Raw genomic sequence first — 15,326 nt, 5'->3', positions numbered from 1 at the left:
GAAGCCTGGCTACTTCCAGGAGCTCTTCCATGCTAAAGCTTGGGACAATATATTCTTCAGTAACAATGCAAAGTATTTATTGTAGGTTCCACTTAAGTCAGGCTTTTGCCCTCTGTATTATTAGTTAGTAACAGAAGAATCTGGTTCTGCTCACCAGCTTGTTGGGGTATCGGAGTAACACAGGTTGGACAGGGACTCGTGGAACAAAGGCACCTGCAGCCACAAATTAGAACTAATTGTTACAACTAAGCTTAATACAGCAATTGGGAGCTTTAAGTGATATATTTCAGACAACAGTACCTGGAAGGAGATGATTTTAAAAACTCAAGGAGAATGAGAAGTGTTCTACTTCAGTTTTTTGTTTGCTGTTTGATTTGGGTGTTTTGTGTATTGTAGGTTGGGTCTTTGCTTTTTTAATGGTTTTTAAATCAGCAGCACAACCAGCAAGATGTCAGGACAGAAGAGAGTTCAGCTCCATCTCAAGAAAAAAGCTGCCTAAGATTTGGCAGATTGAAATGAGTTTGAAATTATTTGGCAGATTTGAAATGAGTTCAAACTCATTTTCTTTGCATTATCTCTCCACTGACATGCATTAATTTCAGAGGATGAGATGCTCACAAGGCTTTTGAGCATTTCCTGCATCACTCTGTGTTCTGATCATTACAAGTGATACGGATCTGGACACGTAGTAATGGTTTTGTAACACTTCTACGCAAGACACTGTAAAACAGTTAAAGTCAGGTTGCTCTCTTTTCTTAACTGAAGGGCAGCACAACAATCAGTGATGCAATGAAGTATATTTCTGTGTTAAAAGTGATTTGTTGTCCTGGCTTGCACAAAGACATTTTGTAACTTGGTTGCTGAGTCTTGCATGGCAAAATTTACAGGAATCCAAGACAGCCCAACTGTTAGCTGAGATAAAAGTTCATACATTCATCTCATAACAATCCTAGTTGAGTTTCTGAGTAAATAATTTAGATGAAAACTCTACCCAGAAAAATCCCTAAACTAACTAATCATGTAAGTCACAGATATTTTGCATCCTACACAATAGCACAAACCAGAGAAGGAAGCTGACTAGTATAAAAGACTGGGTTTATTGCCACTGAAACTTTAAGAATATAAGGGATTACTACAGTGCTGTTGTGGATGATGTACCTTCACAAGTTCAGTCCTTACTACAACTATCAAATTAATATCACATATTTTTTCCAACAACCATGGGATAAAATCCCTCACCTTGTTTAAATGTGATCAGGCAGGACCGGTTTGTGCAGGTGCCTTCTGGGAAAATCAGTATCTTGGATTTAAAGAGAGAGAAAAATATATGTAAACACATATATTTCACAAAAGGATTATACTGTAGTGTCTGTTATGCACAAGCTGACATTAGGCAAGCTCTGTGACCTGTTGTACTGTATTACAAGAATATCATTGCTGCTTCCAAAGGAAACAAACATATTAATGAAGGATGCTCACAATATTATTAACCTGGTCCATCTAGATTGGAAACCAATGCTTTCTAAGGAAAGAGTTCTGGGGAAAGGCCTTTATCAGTTCAGAAATACAGTACAAAAGGCTTTAAGTGTTTCACTTGTAATTTTAGTGTTAGTAATAATAGAAATGTTCCTCTGACAGCAGTTCCTTATTGAACTGCTGGGTGTATAAATATAGGAGTCTGGGCTGAAAGGAAGTGCATGAGGTACTTGGGCATTTAGAGGCAGAGATGCTATCAGTGAGATACCAGCTGTGATGAGATCACAGCTTGAGAAGCACAGCAAAAGGAGAGAAGACATGTGCTGTGAGGCAGAGCTCTGAAGGCATTACACACCACAGCAGCCTCTGAACCCCAGTTACTCAGACACACCAACACCCAGAAGATTTCTGAATTAGTGTCTGAGACAGTACATGAAGTGCACTATGAACTGCAATGTGACACACTGAATCCAGCCCCCTATGGAACACAAGCTTTGAATTTCTCACAACATTACAAGATCGTAAGGAGCATTCTAAAAACACCCCAGCACAAAGTGGTCTGGATCAAGTGTTCAAGGTGTGCTCCCACTTCAGTCTGAATGAACAGGTCAAGGTTAGCTGTGAAAGAGGCCTCAGAAGGTCACACCCAAGGGACACAAGACTGTTCAAGGGTATGAAAGAGGCAACTGCAGACAGCAAGTTGCAGCCAGTCCTCTGCTGCAATATAGTGACTCATCCTGTAATCAGAAAGTGTGGCCAGGGCACAGGACTAGGAATCACTCAGTGACACCCTCAGCTGCACTGCTGACTCAGTCTTGGAGATTCCCAGATTACTTGACTCATGATCTATTTTTGTCACAATACATATCTAGGTTTCATCCGAAGTGCAGCACTGGTGCAGGAGCCCATCTCCCTTTTCTCTGCTTTCAGCAGAGATCAGGTCTACCAGGGCATTCATCCAGAACAGTTTAGCAAATCATAAGCACCAGTGTAGTCTCTAAGCCCAGTATTAAAAAAAAAAATTGGCATGTGCACGTTTAACTGACAAAAAAAAAAAAAAAAAATGAAAGCTCTAAAATTATTTAGAGCAGCTTAGAAAAATACATTTATGAGTCCAAGTACTCTAAATGTTAAAAAAGCTTTTAGAAGGTACTTATGAAGTAAAAATGTATGAAATGTGTAAGTAATACCATTATAAAAAAAAATTGCAAGTGTTGGTCTTCCCTACTTGAATAGCCTCTTTCTAGAAACTGTTCAGTAAGCAGAGCAGTAGACGGCAGGTCTAGCTGTCAGAGATGCCTCCTACTGAAGTCTATTGCCTTCACTTGCCTCTTAGTTTTCCTCAAAAGCCACTCACTGGAACAAAAGTGAAAGAAAAGTTGATTTCTCTTAGTCATTTAGCGGGTACCCAACTATGACTAAAGAGATCTTGTGACTTCAGCTACTGAACCAGTCACTTTCTGTTTTTATTTTAAGTAAATTAGAAAATCAGTAAATAAGAAAACAAGTCAAGAGGTAATCCGAAACACAAAGCATGAGTTTATACACAAATCTGAGATGTTTGGAGAAAGGTTTTATATCATCAGTGACTAGACTTGTCCAGCAGCATAGCAATGACATCGTATTTGTGGTATCTGAAGGCAATGTGAGACCAGAGTCAATGCAACAAGAAGAAAGCACAAAGGCACTCCCAAATGAGATGTCAGTTGATGCACAATTACTCCCAGTCTTTCCTCTTCCAAAGGATTTCCATTCCAGGCCTCTGGTTTTCATAAAAGCAGCAGAGCTGCCGCCTCAACGTTTTCCTTCCTCCTGATCAGCCCCTGCCCCATTAGACCTTCCACATGGAAAGCCATCCAGGACCTGGAAGCAGAACAGCAGCTTGCTGCTGAGGAATGACCATGGGAAACACTGCAGAAGCAGTAACTATCGCTTCCATATCAAAATCTTTCCACAGCTCAGATCAATCTAAAAATCTTGGGTTTAGTGCATTATTAAGCTGAAGAGTGAACTGAGCTCCATCTCATCTACACCCTGTGTGAGAAACTGAAGATTGGAGCTAAAGTACTGTTTATACTGATCTTGGACAGTCTGGGTTACCCATCTCATCAACTGCTCATCCTCTACCTGGTGTGAGCACAGCTATATAGTCGAGCTTCAGAATACTGATCCACATACCAACACTGAAGGGAGCATGTTAAGACTTGAAAAGAGAAAACAGACAGTCAAGAGCATCTGCATTTGCAACAGCAATTGGTACTGGCTAGATTTCACTGATTCATTTGTCACAACAAAATTCCTTTTTCCCTTCTTAACCCAGTGATATACCTGAGAGCTGACTTCATTTCTGGATTTTAAGAATCCTATCCAGCTAGTCACTTGTGCTATTGTGATGCACATTGAACAGAGAATAGAAATACATGATAGAAGAGAAGTTAGTAGTGTATTTATTACCTGTGGCCACTGGCCTCTCGATAATGCCCGCCTGGTTATCTCAGCAACCGTGTTCTTCCGTGAATCAGGGTCCTGACGAGAAACTGCTACAGGCTGAAGGGAACCTAAAATTGCTGTGAAACAGATTTAAAAAAAAATTGCTTTATACTAGTGCTTAGATGGGTTCAAGGCCTCCTTGTAACAAAAACTTGTTATTCAGATGCAAGGAGACAGACTTCACACTAACAGCTTTCAGACTACATCGATAAGAGTGTTATTATTCTCTTTCTACAGAATGGGAAGTAAGACACAGAAGATTTACCCAGCCTGGCAGCTGAGGAGCTTTACAGTAGATATAAACACGCAAAATTCACCCAAACACATTCTAATAATATTGCTGTTATTTTTCACTAAGCATTTCCACACCATTCTAATAGAGTGACCTGACTGGGTCAGCTCATGGGCCATGTTCAGGCCTAACTTATGCAGACTGCACCCAAAATGTAGTTTTAGCCTTCCCTTTTTCGTTACAAAGCATGCACAGCTTCAATGTAAATCACAGACAAAAACCCCTCATTTAATCAGAAGTCTACATCAGAATGTGGACCTTTGTGATGAGAAGCCTGACAAAGAATTATCTTCTCAGCCCCAATCCTGGCTTTTAAGCTAAAATCAATATAGCCTCTGTTCATTTCTTTTCTACAAAAACACTTTGCTATGTTGCCTGCTGTGTTTATTTCTGGGTTACTGTATAGCCAGCAGAAAGTCTACAGCTGATTCTAGCAATAATGCAAGGGGGGATTCTTTTTGTGCCAGAAGGAGGAGAAAATAATAGAAGCATGACTCATCTGATCTTTTCCATTCCCTGCATTTCCTTTTTGAGTAACTCCTCTTTTATTCCTTCCTGGTCTTGCTCCCATTAAAAAAATCCATAACAGTGCCTGCAAGTTTAATCTTATAGATGTGGTATTTTCCATACTACTGTAGTTTGGGTCTGTTTTGAAATAACCTTCACTCACATTTGTGGGCCACATTGTTAAAAGTCAGCAGTGGAACAAATTTTTTTGAGCTACTGCTGGGAGAATTAAAGAGAAAGCTTCCACCTTGAGCAGCTGCAAAACATGCTTTCACTATAAAACAAGTTCAAAATGATACTGTATTTCATACCTGAAAAGAAACAGCATAACTTCTAGGCATTTTTACCAATTCAGAAAGATAATGTGTCACAGGAATTTCACTGGAAATAATTTGTCAGTATCTTTGGAAGCTAAAGAGCTTGAAAGTCTGCCCTTAAATCACTCTAGGAGATAAAATTTTTGGCCCAATATCGAGTCATTGATTTTTAACTTTTAATTTTTTTTTCATAAATACTTACTGCCAAATACAGGAGTTGACAAATTTTCTGCTCTAGACACTATTGATGGCATTCCAGTCAGGGCACAAATAATGGCATCAAAAAAGCTTGAATGAGGAGCTGCAACAAAGATTGGGGCTTCTTGTATACTCGCTGCTTTCCCTTTCACTTTAACTTGGAATCCCATCACGAAGTACGCCATACGAGTCAGGCTGGAGAGGGTTGTCTGGATCATCCTCCTTGTAAACAGAAACACAAAAATATCATCCACCTTACAGTCAGGATTCATTTTATACTTCAAAAGAAAAGCTCCTAACAAATTTCCTAGTTCTAACCAGCAATGGGGTGCCACACAGGGTAGCAATGCTCCTCACCAGCAGAATGTTGGGCTAAAGGGGAAGGAGGGAAGGGGACATCATCTTTCCATGATGGAAGATAAGGCAATGTACAGAAACCCTCTTCCCAGGTACACTATTTCTCAGGGCATATTTGATGGCATTGTACCACAACACTATTGTGAGGGGAGTAATTAGCAGATTTAATGTCCTTTTTGTAAGAATTTATGTAGCCGATACTGTTTTTTTACTATCAGTTTTAAACAAGAAAGATTAAATGACAATGTTTTCTTAGTGGAACCTGTTCCCACAGTAGGGGACTTGTTCCTTTCATGGGACTCTCCCTAAGCTTTTGGTCTTGTTAGAATTCACCTTCTGTGTCTCCTCCTCCTCCTGCAGCTGCAGTGCATCATGGCTAGAAGGGAACTTTGAGGTCAGAAGTAAGTGACTGAAACCCAGAACCCACAAAATCAGCTGTGAAATACCACTTCAAGGGCAATGCAGCTGAGAGAGCTGTCAAAGCTAATTTTGTCATAGAAACGTAGCACAGCAGAAATGACAAAGGCTACACAACAGCTAAGCCTAAGTCATGTTACAAAAGACTTGCTTAATGAATTTCTTTTCTCAAATATTCCTGCTAGGATCATTACTTAAGTTCTGGCTTACAGATAGTCTATAAATGTTTTTATAATTTGGTTTTTTTTGTCTCAAGACAACCAAAAATTTACCTATTTAAAAATACCATTTACACAATTGTTGTAAAATGCACTCATTAAAAATTTGCTTCATAGAAATGGGTAAAAAATCCTGAAGAATCTTCTTTAATCAAAAGGAGGAGCGAGAGGAAAAAAAAAAAAAAAAGCTTTGTCTTATTAGGAAAAAAATAAGCTTAGTTTCACAAATATTGGCTGCTTTTTCACCTTCTCCATCCTTTCAGTGGCAGAAATCCTCTTCCAGGCTGACAGCAAGTTGCAATTGATGCAGACAGCCAAGCTAGCAGTAAAATGAATATGATGCATATGACACGGAGGGGAAGCAAAATGATCCCCTGGAGAACAGTCTGGAAAACAAGAGGTGAAAAATCTCAAGAAATGGTATCAACAGAAATGACTCTGCTATCTGTGTAGTTACTTTACAAGGAATTAAAAGTACTACTATTATTGCTTTTTCATTTAATAAGGAAAGCTTTAATAATTCCAGTGTTCTTATGGGAAGTAATTTATGGTATTTAATTTTCACTTCTGAGTTCCCATTTCAAGAAGTACTGGAATATCCGAGTATTTACATTTTTGACTTGGATGTAGCACGACACAGAGGGTAAACTAAGTTTGCTGGCTCCAGTTTATATTTGGTCCTGGTCTGCAGCACACAACCAGCTCAGATGAATCTGCCCAAATGACACATATCTCCACTGCAGAGCTCTCTATCAGTAGCTGCCTATCTAGAAGTCAAGTGGGATCATTAAGATGACTAATTGTACTCTTGCCCTTTCAAATAGCAAATCTTGTGTTGAGTCACAATATTGTTGCAAGTGATCCTCACTACTGCTCCAGGGAGCTGTGCACACACAACACCATTTCCCCTAGCTGGGACTTAAGCAAAACGAAGGTTTTAACTGCCCTGACTGCAAATAATCCTCCCCAGCCCTCCCAAAGGAATCTTTATCTTGTGTATTTTCATGTATAGCTCCAGGAAACAGGTGTATCAGCACCATGTTGTACCACAGGTAGCTCTGGTACAGGGCAGGGCAGAAGAAATTCTTCCAGCACATCAGGTTAGAAAGTGTATCCTGAAGGCTGTCCTTTATGGTGCAACAAGCACTGTGCAGATTGAGCATGGCTGGGGCTGGCAGGCAGGTGAGCTGTGCGAGCAGGTCAGAGCCCAGCATTCCTGGGAATCCCGCAAAGGGTTCAACTGCCTTTGGCACTAATCCAGCTCAGTTGCCATTCACTGTGAGGATCAGTCTGTGTGCAAACCTATGCACAAAACAAAACACACCCCCAAAAAACTTGCAATAGTGATTTTTTAATAATTTATTTGGGCTGTTTCTTCAAGTCCCTCAAAACTTATCTGAGAGTATGTCACAGACTGACAGGTCCACCAGTTCAAGTGTATGGGAGAGGTTACTGAAGGAGAGTTCTTATGGGCTTACTACACTTTATGCTTTACCAGTTTTTAACAAAATCTACAATTGAACAACAGTGTTCCTCTCTCAAAATCAACTTTTCCAGTCAGCTCTTTAACAATGGCCTCTTACAGTACAGAAAAAGCAAGGCTTTTTGTCAGTTTTATAAAATAGTTTGCAACCTCCTAGAGCCATGATTATTAACATCACAGTGGATTTTGATTTACATCTTTTCTTTAAAAAGGAACAAGTGTAATATATTTGAATATAAGCACCTTAGTGTATACTTTATTCAAAATTTTGATACAGACACTTGCTTCTAATTTCCCTTTCACCAACACAGTCCTTTCCCTCCCACCAAATCCCTTCCATCTTCATGTAATGTCTGCTTATGCTCCTCTTGCCAATGTTCAGGAGAGGCTCTGCCATCTGGCTCTAAACCCTCTGACACTGATGAGGATTAAGATGAATTTGGGAGCTTCAGAACTCGCTTCTGTGTTACCACAGGCACAGTAACAACAGAGCAAACATGACAGTGGATACACAGAGTAAATTAAGATAAGCACGATAAGCAGGTACACTGTGTTGATGTTTATGTTCTGTAAGCACTGCTATACAATGTGTTTCCAGAAGAGATCTGAATACAGAGATCTGATTATTTTCTTCTTTTCTTTAACAGTTCTGTGTAACTAGCTATGGAATTTTAATCATAACTTTAAAGAAAACAGGTGAAAGACTGCTCTGGATCACAGAAATGAGCAGGACAGGTTTGACCCTAGAGATCTATTGCCTCCACTCGCTCTGGTGCCAGATGTGGCAAACCTAAAAAAGTCTGGTAGAACAGAGACTCCTTGCTTGTCTCCCAAAATTAGATTTTTTTTAATATATATGCATCCTCTTTTACTATGATCTGTAGTGCGTTTCAACTGCATTCAGTTATCCAGTTATGTGCAGTGCAAGCATAATCAGTGTGGTTTAACTTAAAATAATGTTTTTCTTCATAAAAAAAAGAATATATATATACTGACCTAAAATGAAAAATAAAGGATGCTATAGCAAAAGCAAAACAATCCCTTCTTCAAAACTTTAATAAATTCATTAATCTAGTTTAGGCAGATGCACAGGTGGTACTGATTTGCTGATGCAAGTTATTGGCTTTCTAGGCCACTGTGTAATGAGGCAGAGTTGGTTTCTGCTCCATCAGCTGCAGAATAGGGCAAGAAAAGGACAGAAAAGAGAAGGGTCAAGGTAGACTAGAAAAGGGAAAGTATAGGAGAAAAACATACAGAGAAAAATACAAAGTTTAATTACTGCTCAGTAGGATCAGAGCCATTCCAGCTTCTGTGCAGTAATCACCAAGACAGAATTATTCTGAGTCATCCAAAGAACCTTTTCCCACATACTGAATCACCCATGTACTTTCTGTTTACTGTCTCTGCAGGAACTGCATATCCTGTCACTGCAGCAGTCCTGGCAGTCCAGGTCCACTCCCAGAGCTGACTGATCCTTGATCAATACATGGGATTATACCTCCACTGATGGTAGGAACCTGCAAAGTGGAAAAGCAGGTCTATCAGAAAGCCACAGAATTCCATAAGAAATTTTGTTCAACTTTAGCTGCTGTCAAGTTATTTAGGAAGCAGCAGCAGAGCAGGCTGGGGACCAGAATGAAGCCCAACTCCCACTGAAATAGTTTCACATCTGAGGCTGTGATCAGATGGACTGTCCCCCATAGCAGCACACGCAGGGCAAGACGGTGTTCCATGAGCATCCAGAGGATGTCACCTCTGCCAGGCAGTCCAGCTGCTTGCCTGCAAATATAGTGCTTTTAGCATGCTGGTTGTGGAATTAGATAGTTCACCACTGCAGAAGTCCACTGAGCATCTCTTCTGAATAAACTGGAATCCAGTAACGACTTAACTAGAATTTGTGCTTTGCATTTGCAGTTCAGAAGTTAAGACAGGAAGTGAGCAATCAGGAACAAAACCCAGGAAAAATCTCAACAATGAATTGCAGCCAACTTCAGTCTCAGGGTGGAAACCAGAAGCATTTGACAACTGTTTTAAAACTGTTTGGCACATGAAGATGTTTAGCATAGCCCAACTGATCCTTGCTTGGCACATTCTAAAGAATGAAAAATAAAAATCACAAATAAAGGGTGGCTTGTAAACTATTAACAAGGATTGGCAAGACATTGTAAAATCTTCTCACTCCACTTTTCAGTCTGGCTGTTTCTATATTTGAAGCTTGTGCTGGTTTAGGATAAATTAGGGGAGAACCTCTAAAAGGAATCCCCTAAGAAAACAAACCTGAATTAAATGCAAACAGCTACCCTGTCTCACTTTCAATCTCCATTCATCAGGCACACAGCAGCCTTTACATTCAAGGTCACCAACACTGGGAAATCCTGCTGTGGACCCCAAAAGAAAGAGAGTTTTGAAATGGTATGTTTCTATTGGTGTAGGTTAAAGGAATAGTACAGAGTGGGGAGACATAACAAGACTATCCTTAGCACGCAAGAATGGAGAAACACCAGACTTGCTATGAATGGAAAGAGAAGGGAGACTTCCCTTTTCTGAAGTTTATAGTAACACTGTCTGGTAAGGCCTTTATTCCCAGCAGGTTTGACCAGCAGTGCTGAGCAAGAGGAGCAGAGGTTTACAGGACAAAGCAATCAGTAGGAAGTATCCCAGTCCTTATGACCATAGGGGGAAAAGAACAGAAGGGAGCAAACCACAAGACAAAAAAGGTTCTCTCTTGTGTATTTTTCTGCCTTCCAATTCTGTGACTGTTTTGCTCCTTAGCTCACTGGCACCAGGCCCTAACCCAGATGGGTGTTTTTCCTTCCAGGTGCATTATGGAGTAACTTAAAAATGCAAGCTTTTGAAAGTAGTCTGTGCATCCTCTAGAAAGGACAACCAGTACAGAAAGCTGTCCATTTCTGGAACCTCTGGTTTCCTCAGGGTTCATGCCTAAAGCTACTGATTCAGATGCACTTGAAATGTGTTCCAGGCTGCTAGTAAAACACAGGGGATAAAAGGACTTGAAATTGTTTTCCAGGTTTTTCACATTTCCTCTACCCATCTACCTTCAGGGAAAATACTGTTTATAACTTCAGGAAGATCTATATGAAACATAAAATATTTAGTTGTATGTCAACTTCAGATATTTATAACCATCAGCAGAAAATGCTGTTACTTCACCTACACATTGATGTCCTCATTGTCCTCAACCATATATTCATATTTGGTTCATTTATCTTTAAAAACAAAAGAATGTTTTTAAAAATTAAAGTTTTTTTAGTTGTATGAGTATCTTGTAAGTCTTATGTGTGCTTATACACAAGTCATACTGACAGCACTTGGCTCAGAGGACTGATTCAATTCATCCAGTGGCACCAGTCAGTGACCCAGTGGAATATGGGGTCCCATTTTTGGTTGTAGACCCTGCAATATGGAGCCAAGAGATCACTCCTCCCGCCCCAGCCCGGGCTTAAAATCAGCCTAAAGCCAGTTAAGCATCTGAAACAGCATGGACTGAAAAAGTTATCTTCTGTTTTAGCTTTTCATATCAGAGAGAAGTTGACATCTTAACTCTAGAGCTGAGGCATCTGACATGACTGATTGATGGATAGCATTTAAATCTTGAAACAGGAAGGTGTTGAACCCCTGTTTTCTCTAAGAGTGATACGTTATCAGCAATGACTGCGCAAATATTTCCAAAAGCTTGTTTTAAATCTTATGTTAAAAGTTTTAAGTTTGAAATCAGTCAGCCTCTGTGTATGCACTGAACAAGCATGCAGCTTGTGGACTCTGAAAGATCGAAGAACTTAATTTCAAAATTAAGTTTCAAAACCAGTGACTTTTTTACGCTGACCACCCTTTGCATCTTTGACCTTTTATATAAGTTCCTCGTTTATCTGCTCTCTAGATTAGATCAGGAAGCAAACTATGCCAGTTTCCTTCATTTCCCGTACAGGGGAAGGAAATGTTCTCATCAGCAGCCTGTTCCCGGCAAAGCCAGGAGCTGTAGCTGGGAACCAGAGCCGGGGCTGCTGCGCGGGGCGCGGGCGGTGCTGGGCAGGCTGGGCCCCTCAGCTCCGGCTGCCGGCGGCACATTCAAACCTCCATCGCTCACACCGCGCTCTGCCCTGCCAAGGGGGCTCGGAAGCGATGAGTGCCCCTCACCCGCAGCGCTGACAGCCCCGCAGAGCCCCGGGGCGCGGCACGGAGCTCCGGTTCGCAGCCCCGCCCGGCCCGAGCCGTGCCCGGGGGCGCCGCGCCCGCCCCGCCGCGCTCCCGTGCGCATCCCAGCCCCGGGCGGCGCGGCCCGGCCCCGGCGGCCTCTCCCGCCCGCCCCCAGCCTTACCCGCAGCTTGTCGGCGGCGCTGAGGCGGCCCGGGTGCACGAAGGGGTTGGGGACGGTGGGCGGGCTGAAGGACTGCTGCCTGGGCAGCGGCAGCACCCGCGGCGCCATCGCCGCCGCCATCCCCGGCGGCTGCGCATGAGCCGGCGGCGGAGCCCGGGGCCAGCAGCTCCGGCCAGCCCTGCCCACCGCGGGAGGGAGCCCCGCCTCGGGCAGGTGAGGGCGGGCGGACGGTGGCCGCCCTGAGGGTTCCTGTCCTCGGAGCCGTGCCCGTACCCTGCGCCGCGGTGGGGTCTCTGTGTCCTTAGCTGTGCCCGTGCCTGTGCCCTGCCCAGCGCTAGGATCTCTGTCTCCTCAGCTGTGCCCCGCACTAGGGTCCGTGTCCCCTCACAGCCCTGCCCGTGCCCTGCCCCGCACTGTGATCTCTGTCCCCTCACAGCCCTGCCCTGCCCTGCCCTGCCCTGCCCTGCCCTGCCCCGCACTGGGGTCCGTGTCCCCTCGCAGCCCCGCGCTGGGATCCGTGTCCCCTCAGCCCTGCCCTGCCCTGCCCCGCACTGGGGTCCGTGTCACCTCACAGCCCTGCCCTGCCCTGCCCCGCACTGGGGTCCGTGTCCCCTCAGCCCTGCCCTGCCCTGCCCCGCTCTGCCCAGCTCTGTGCTGGCCGCAGCTGAGCCGCGTTGGCGGGTGCGATGGCAGGGCGATGTTCATACGCGCTGGGAGCAGCGCGGGCCGTTATCTGAGAGAGGAGAGGGGCAAGCGCGGTCATGGCACACGGCAGAGGCCGTTTCTAGGAAAATGGTGCATTTTCACCACTGCAGGTATTCACCATTTCAGGCTGGTACAGCGGTTCTGGTTCTGGAGCACGTGAAGTCTCCAGATCCGCTCCAGCCTCTCTTTGCGTGCCGGGTGCCCGCGGGATCCCTTCCCGCAGGCCTGCCCTGAGGGACGCGCCAGGAGGGCTCTGCAGGGCCGTAAAACACCGTCCTCAGGCACCTTCCGCCCGCCCGCCTGACTGCAGAAGTTTCAGCCCAAGAGGAAGTTCCACGCTGACCGCATTTAGGAAGCAGGCTTTTGAGCTTTTGAGCTTTTGGGTTCTCACAGAAATCCCGTCCGGTGTGGGGCTGAGCCGCCAGTCTGCCTGAGCAGCCAGCGCTGGGCTCAGGCCTCTGGCCTCTTGTGTGACATTGGTTCAAACACTTGGCTTTGCTATGGTGCTTTTCCAGTTTTTCCTTCACGTGAAAATATTGGTACTTCCTGGCACAACAGTTGTCTGTATGTTGCCAGACTGTTCATGTTGCTGTAATGAAACTAATTATAAACATCTCATAGTTCAGTTCCCACTTTGACGTCTCCACTTCCACAAAGATACCATCAACATTCACAAAACTTAATTATTATAAAATTATTATTTGTGTTTTGCAACTGCAGGTGCTTAAGGAGTAGTCATAATGATATATTTGGGCTAACTGAAGCCTGCCTATAATGGAAGCTTGATGAATGTAGGATTTCCCTTGGCTGGTTTCCAGGATTTCCCTGTGATTGCCAGTCCTCGAAACCAGCATTGTCCTCTGAAAAAGCTGAGAGCTGTGAACGAACTGGATCAGCACAGTTATCACAGAAAGTAAGGCTGGGGGAAACTCCAGAGGAGAAAGATCAATTTTACCTCTACCACTCTTGGCAGATGATTTTACAAAGTTTAAAATTAATTTTTACAAAATTTAAAAGCCTATGGCTTCCCTAGCTGATCCATTCCAGCACTTCTCTGTTAATGTCTTGAAATTATTTTTTTTTCTGTATCTGAGAGGAATCTCTGTCATTGCAAATGATCCTCAGTGGATGTAAGAACTGGTCCCTCTCCTCTCTGCAGCTAGTTTTTGCACACTTGTGTAGTGTGATTCTCTTATGCTTTCACCACACTAATGTTTTCAGATTTTCCCTCCCAGGTGATAGTTTCTACATATCTGAGCATACTTAAAGCTTTCCTCTGGCTTTTCTCCAATGAGTCCATATCTTTCTTGAGGTACCCAAACAGGAAATACTACTGCTAGGAGGCCTGACCAGTGCAACTGAGTGGGCAGGAAGGATTAATTTGTGTCTGACAAATTATATTATTATATCACTATATAATATTGTTGGCTTTTTTTTTTTTTGCCACCAGCCTGATCCTGTGACTCACACTGTGGCTTTGCAGACATGATGCTTTTTATATGTAGATTAGTGTTTCTGGTGACTTGTACATTTATTAAAAAAAATAATATTGATGATAAACTTTCTACTCTTCTCAGGCTGATTAGCTATAGCACCATTTGAAAGGCTTAACATCACAACTACCAAAATACAAGCACAGTGCAAAAAAAACTTTAGTGTTCAGAACATATGAGACAATGCGATCATATTTAATTCTTTGACTGAATTGGGGTCGGCATATCTTTTGAATAATAATTCCATTTTTGTCTGTGAATCTATGATAAATTGAATCTTGATCAATGCACCGCTAACATAAAACACCACCAAGCTTCTGCAAAGCTGATACCTGGAATCTTTCACTAAAAAGCTTTATATGGTGCTAAAGATGGACATCAAGGGAATAAATACCATTTACTTGCTACTTATTATTTTTCTTGGTTGAAATCACAGCTTTAGTTTTGCAGCGTATGTTTTTCCTGAAGAGCTTACCCTATACCCTGAAACTCTAGAAAAGTGGCTCTGGAGCAGGTGTAGCTTCTGTATACAATCCAAAGGAATCATATTAGTGATATATGAAAACTCAGTACACATTTCCCTAGTGTAAGACAGGAGTTTTTCCACTCTTATAAACAGATACAGCTTTTTTTTAAATGTATGCAGCTTTATAATGTTTAATATAAATTGCAGATATACAGTCTAAAATGGACTAAGATATCTGCCTTATCATAGCTGCCTTTGGAACAGTTTACTCCTTTCCTCATTTTTGTAAAATATTACTCTAACATCTTATTATAAAATGTGCAGTAGGCAAAAACATATACTGCAGAATATGAAATATTTGCAAACCTTTTTTTTTTACTCTTCTGTCAATCATTCCTAATTTGAATCAGGGGCTAAAAGAACGTGCCCTTTTAAAGATTTGTCTGTTTAATTCTTTTGATCAGGGCTGTTGTTTTACCTTTGTAAAAACATGTGTATAAAGACATTTTTGATATTGAAAACCTGCTCCTGTTTGACCTGCTCCCTGCTGTTGTCTGACAAAAATCTGCCA

At 42.5% G+C, this 15,326-nt stretch overlaps 1 protein-coding gene across 3 annotated transcripts in view; it reads right to left on the bottom strand.

The window, feature by feature from the left end:
• The window catches only part of LPCAT2 (lysophosphatidylcholine acyltransferase 2), a gene marked incomplete at its 5' end in the record, with an annotated part of 30,297 nt that extends 18,086 nt beyond the window's left edge, over window positions 1-12,211 (bottom strand). Inside the window, 6 exons of one of the 3 annotated variants that reach the window (XM_083870126.1) lie at window positions 155-213; window positions 1,240-1,300; window positions 3,931-4,043; window positions 5,285-5,502; window positions 6,519-6,658; window positions 12,092-12,211. In XM_083870126.1, the coding sequence (XP_083726252.1) occupies window positions 155-213; window positions 1,240-1,300; window positions 3,931-4,043; window positions 5,285-5,502; window positions 6,519-6,658; window positions 12,092-12,211 (711 nt within the window). Of the gene's footprint in view, window positions 1-154; window positions 214-1,239; window positions 1,301-3,930; window positions 4,044-5,284; window positions 5,503-6,518; window positions 6,659-9,009; window positions 9,096-9,142; window positions 9,268-12,091 lie in introns of those variants that run through there. The other 2 variants (XM_083870127.1, XM_083870128.1) reach the window with 2 other exon arrangements.
• Window positions 12,212-15,326: the final 3,115 nt, after the last annotated feature.

The sequence above is a fragment of the Zosterops lateralis genome, assembly GCF_965231275.1.
Source record: "Zosterops lateralis genome assembly, chromosome: 12".
Lineage (NCBI taxonomy): Eukaryota > Metazoa > Chordata > Aves > Passeriformes > Zosteropidae > Zosterops > Zosterops lateralis.
This window is presented reverse-complemented; position numbering and strand designations above follow the sequence as displayed.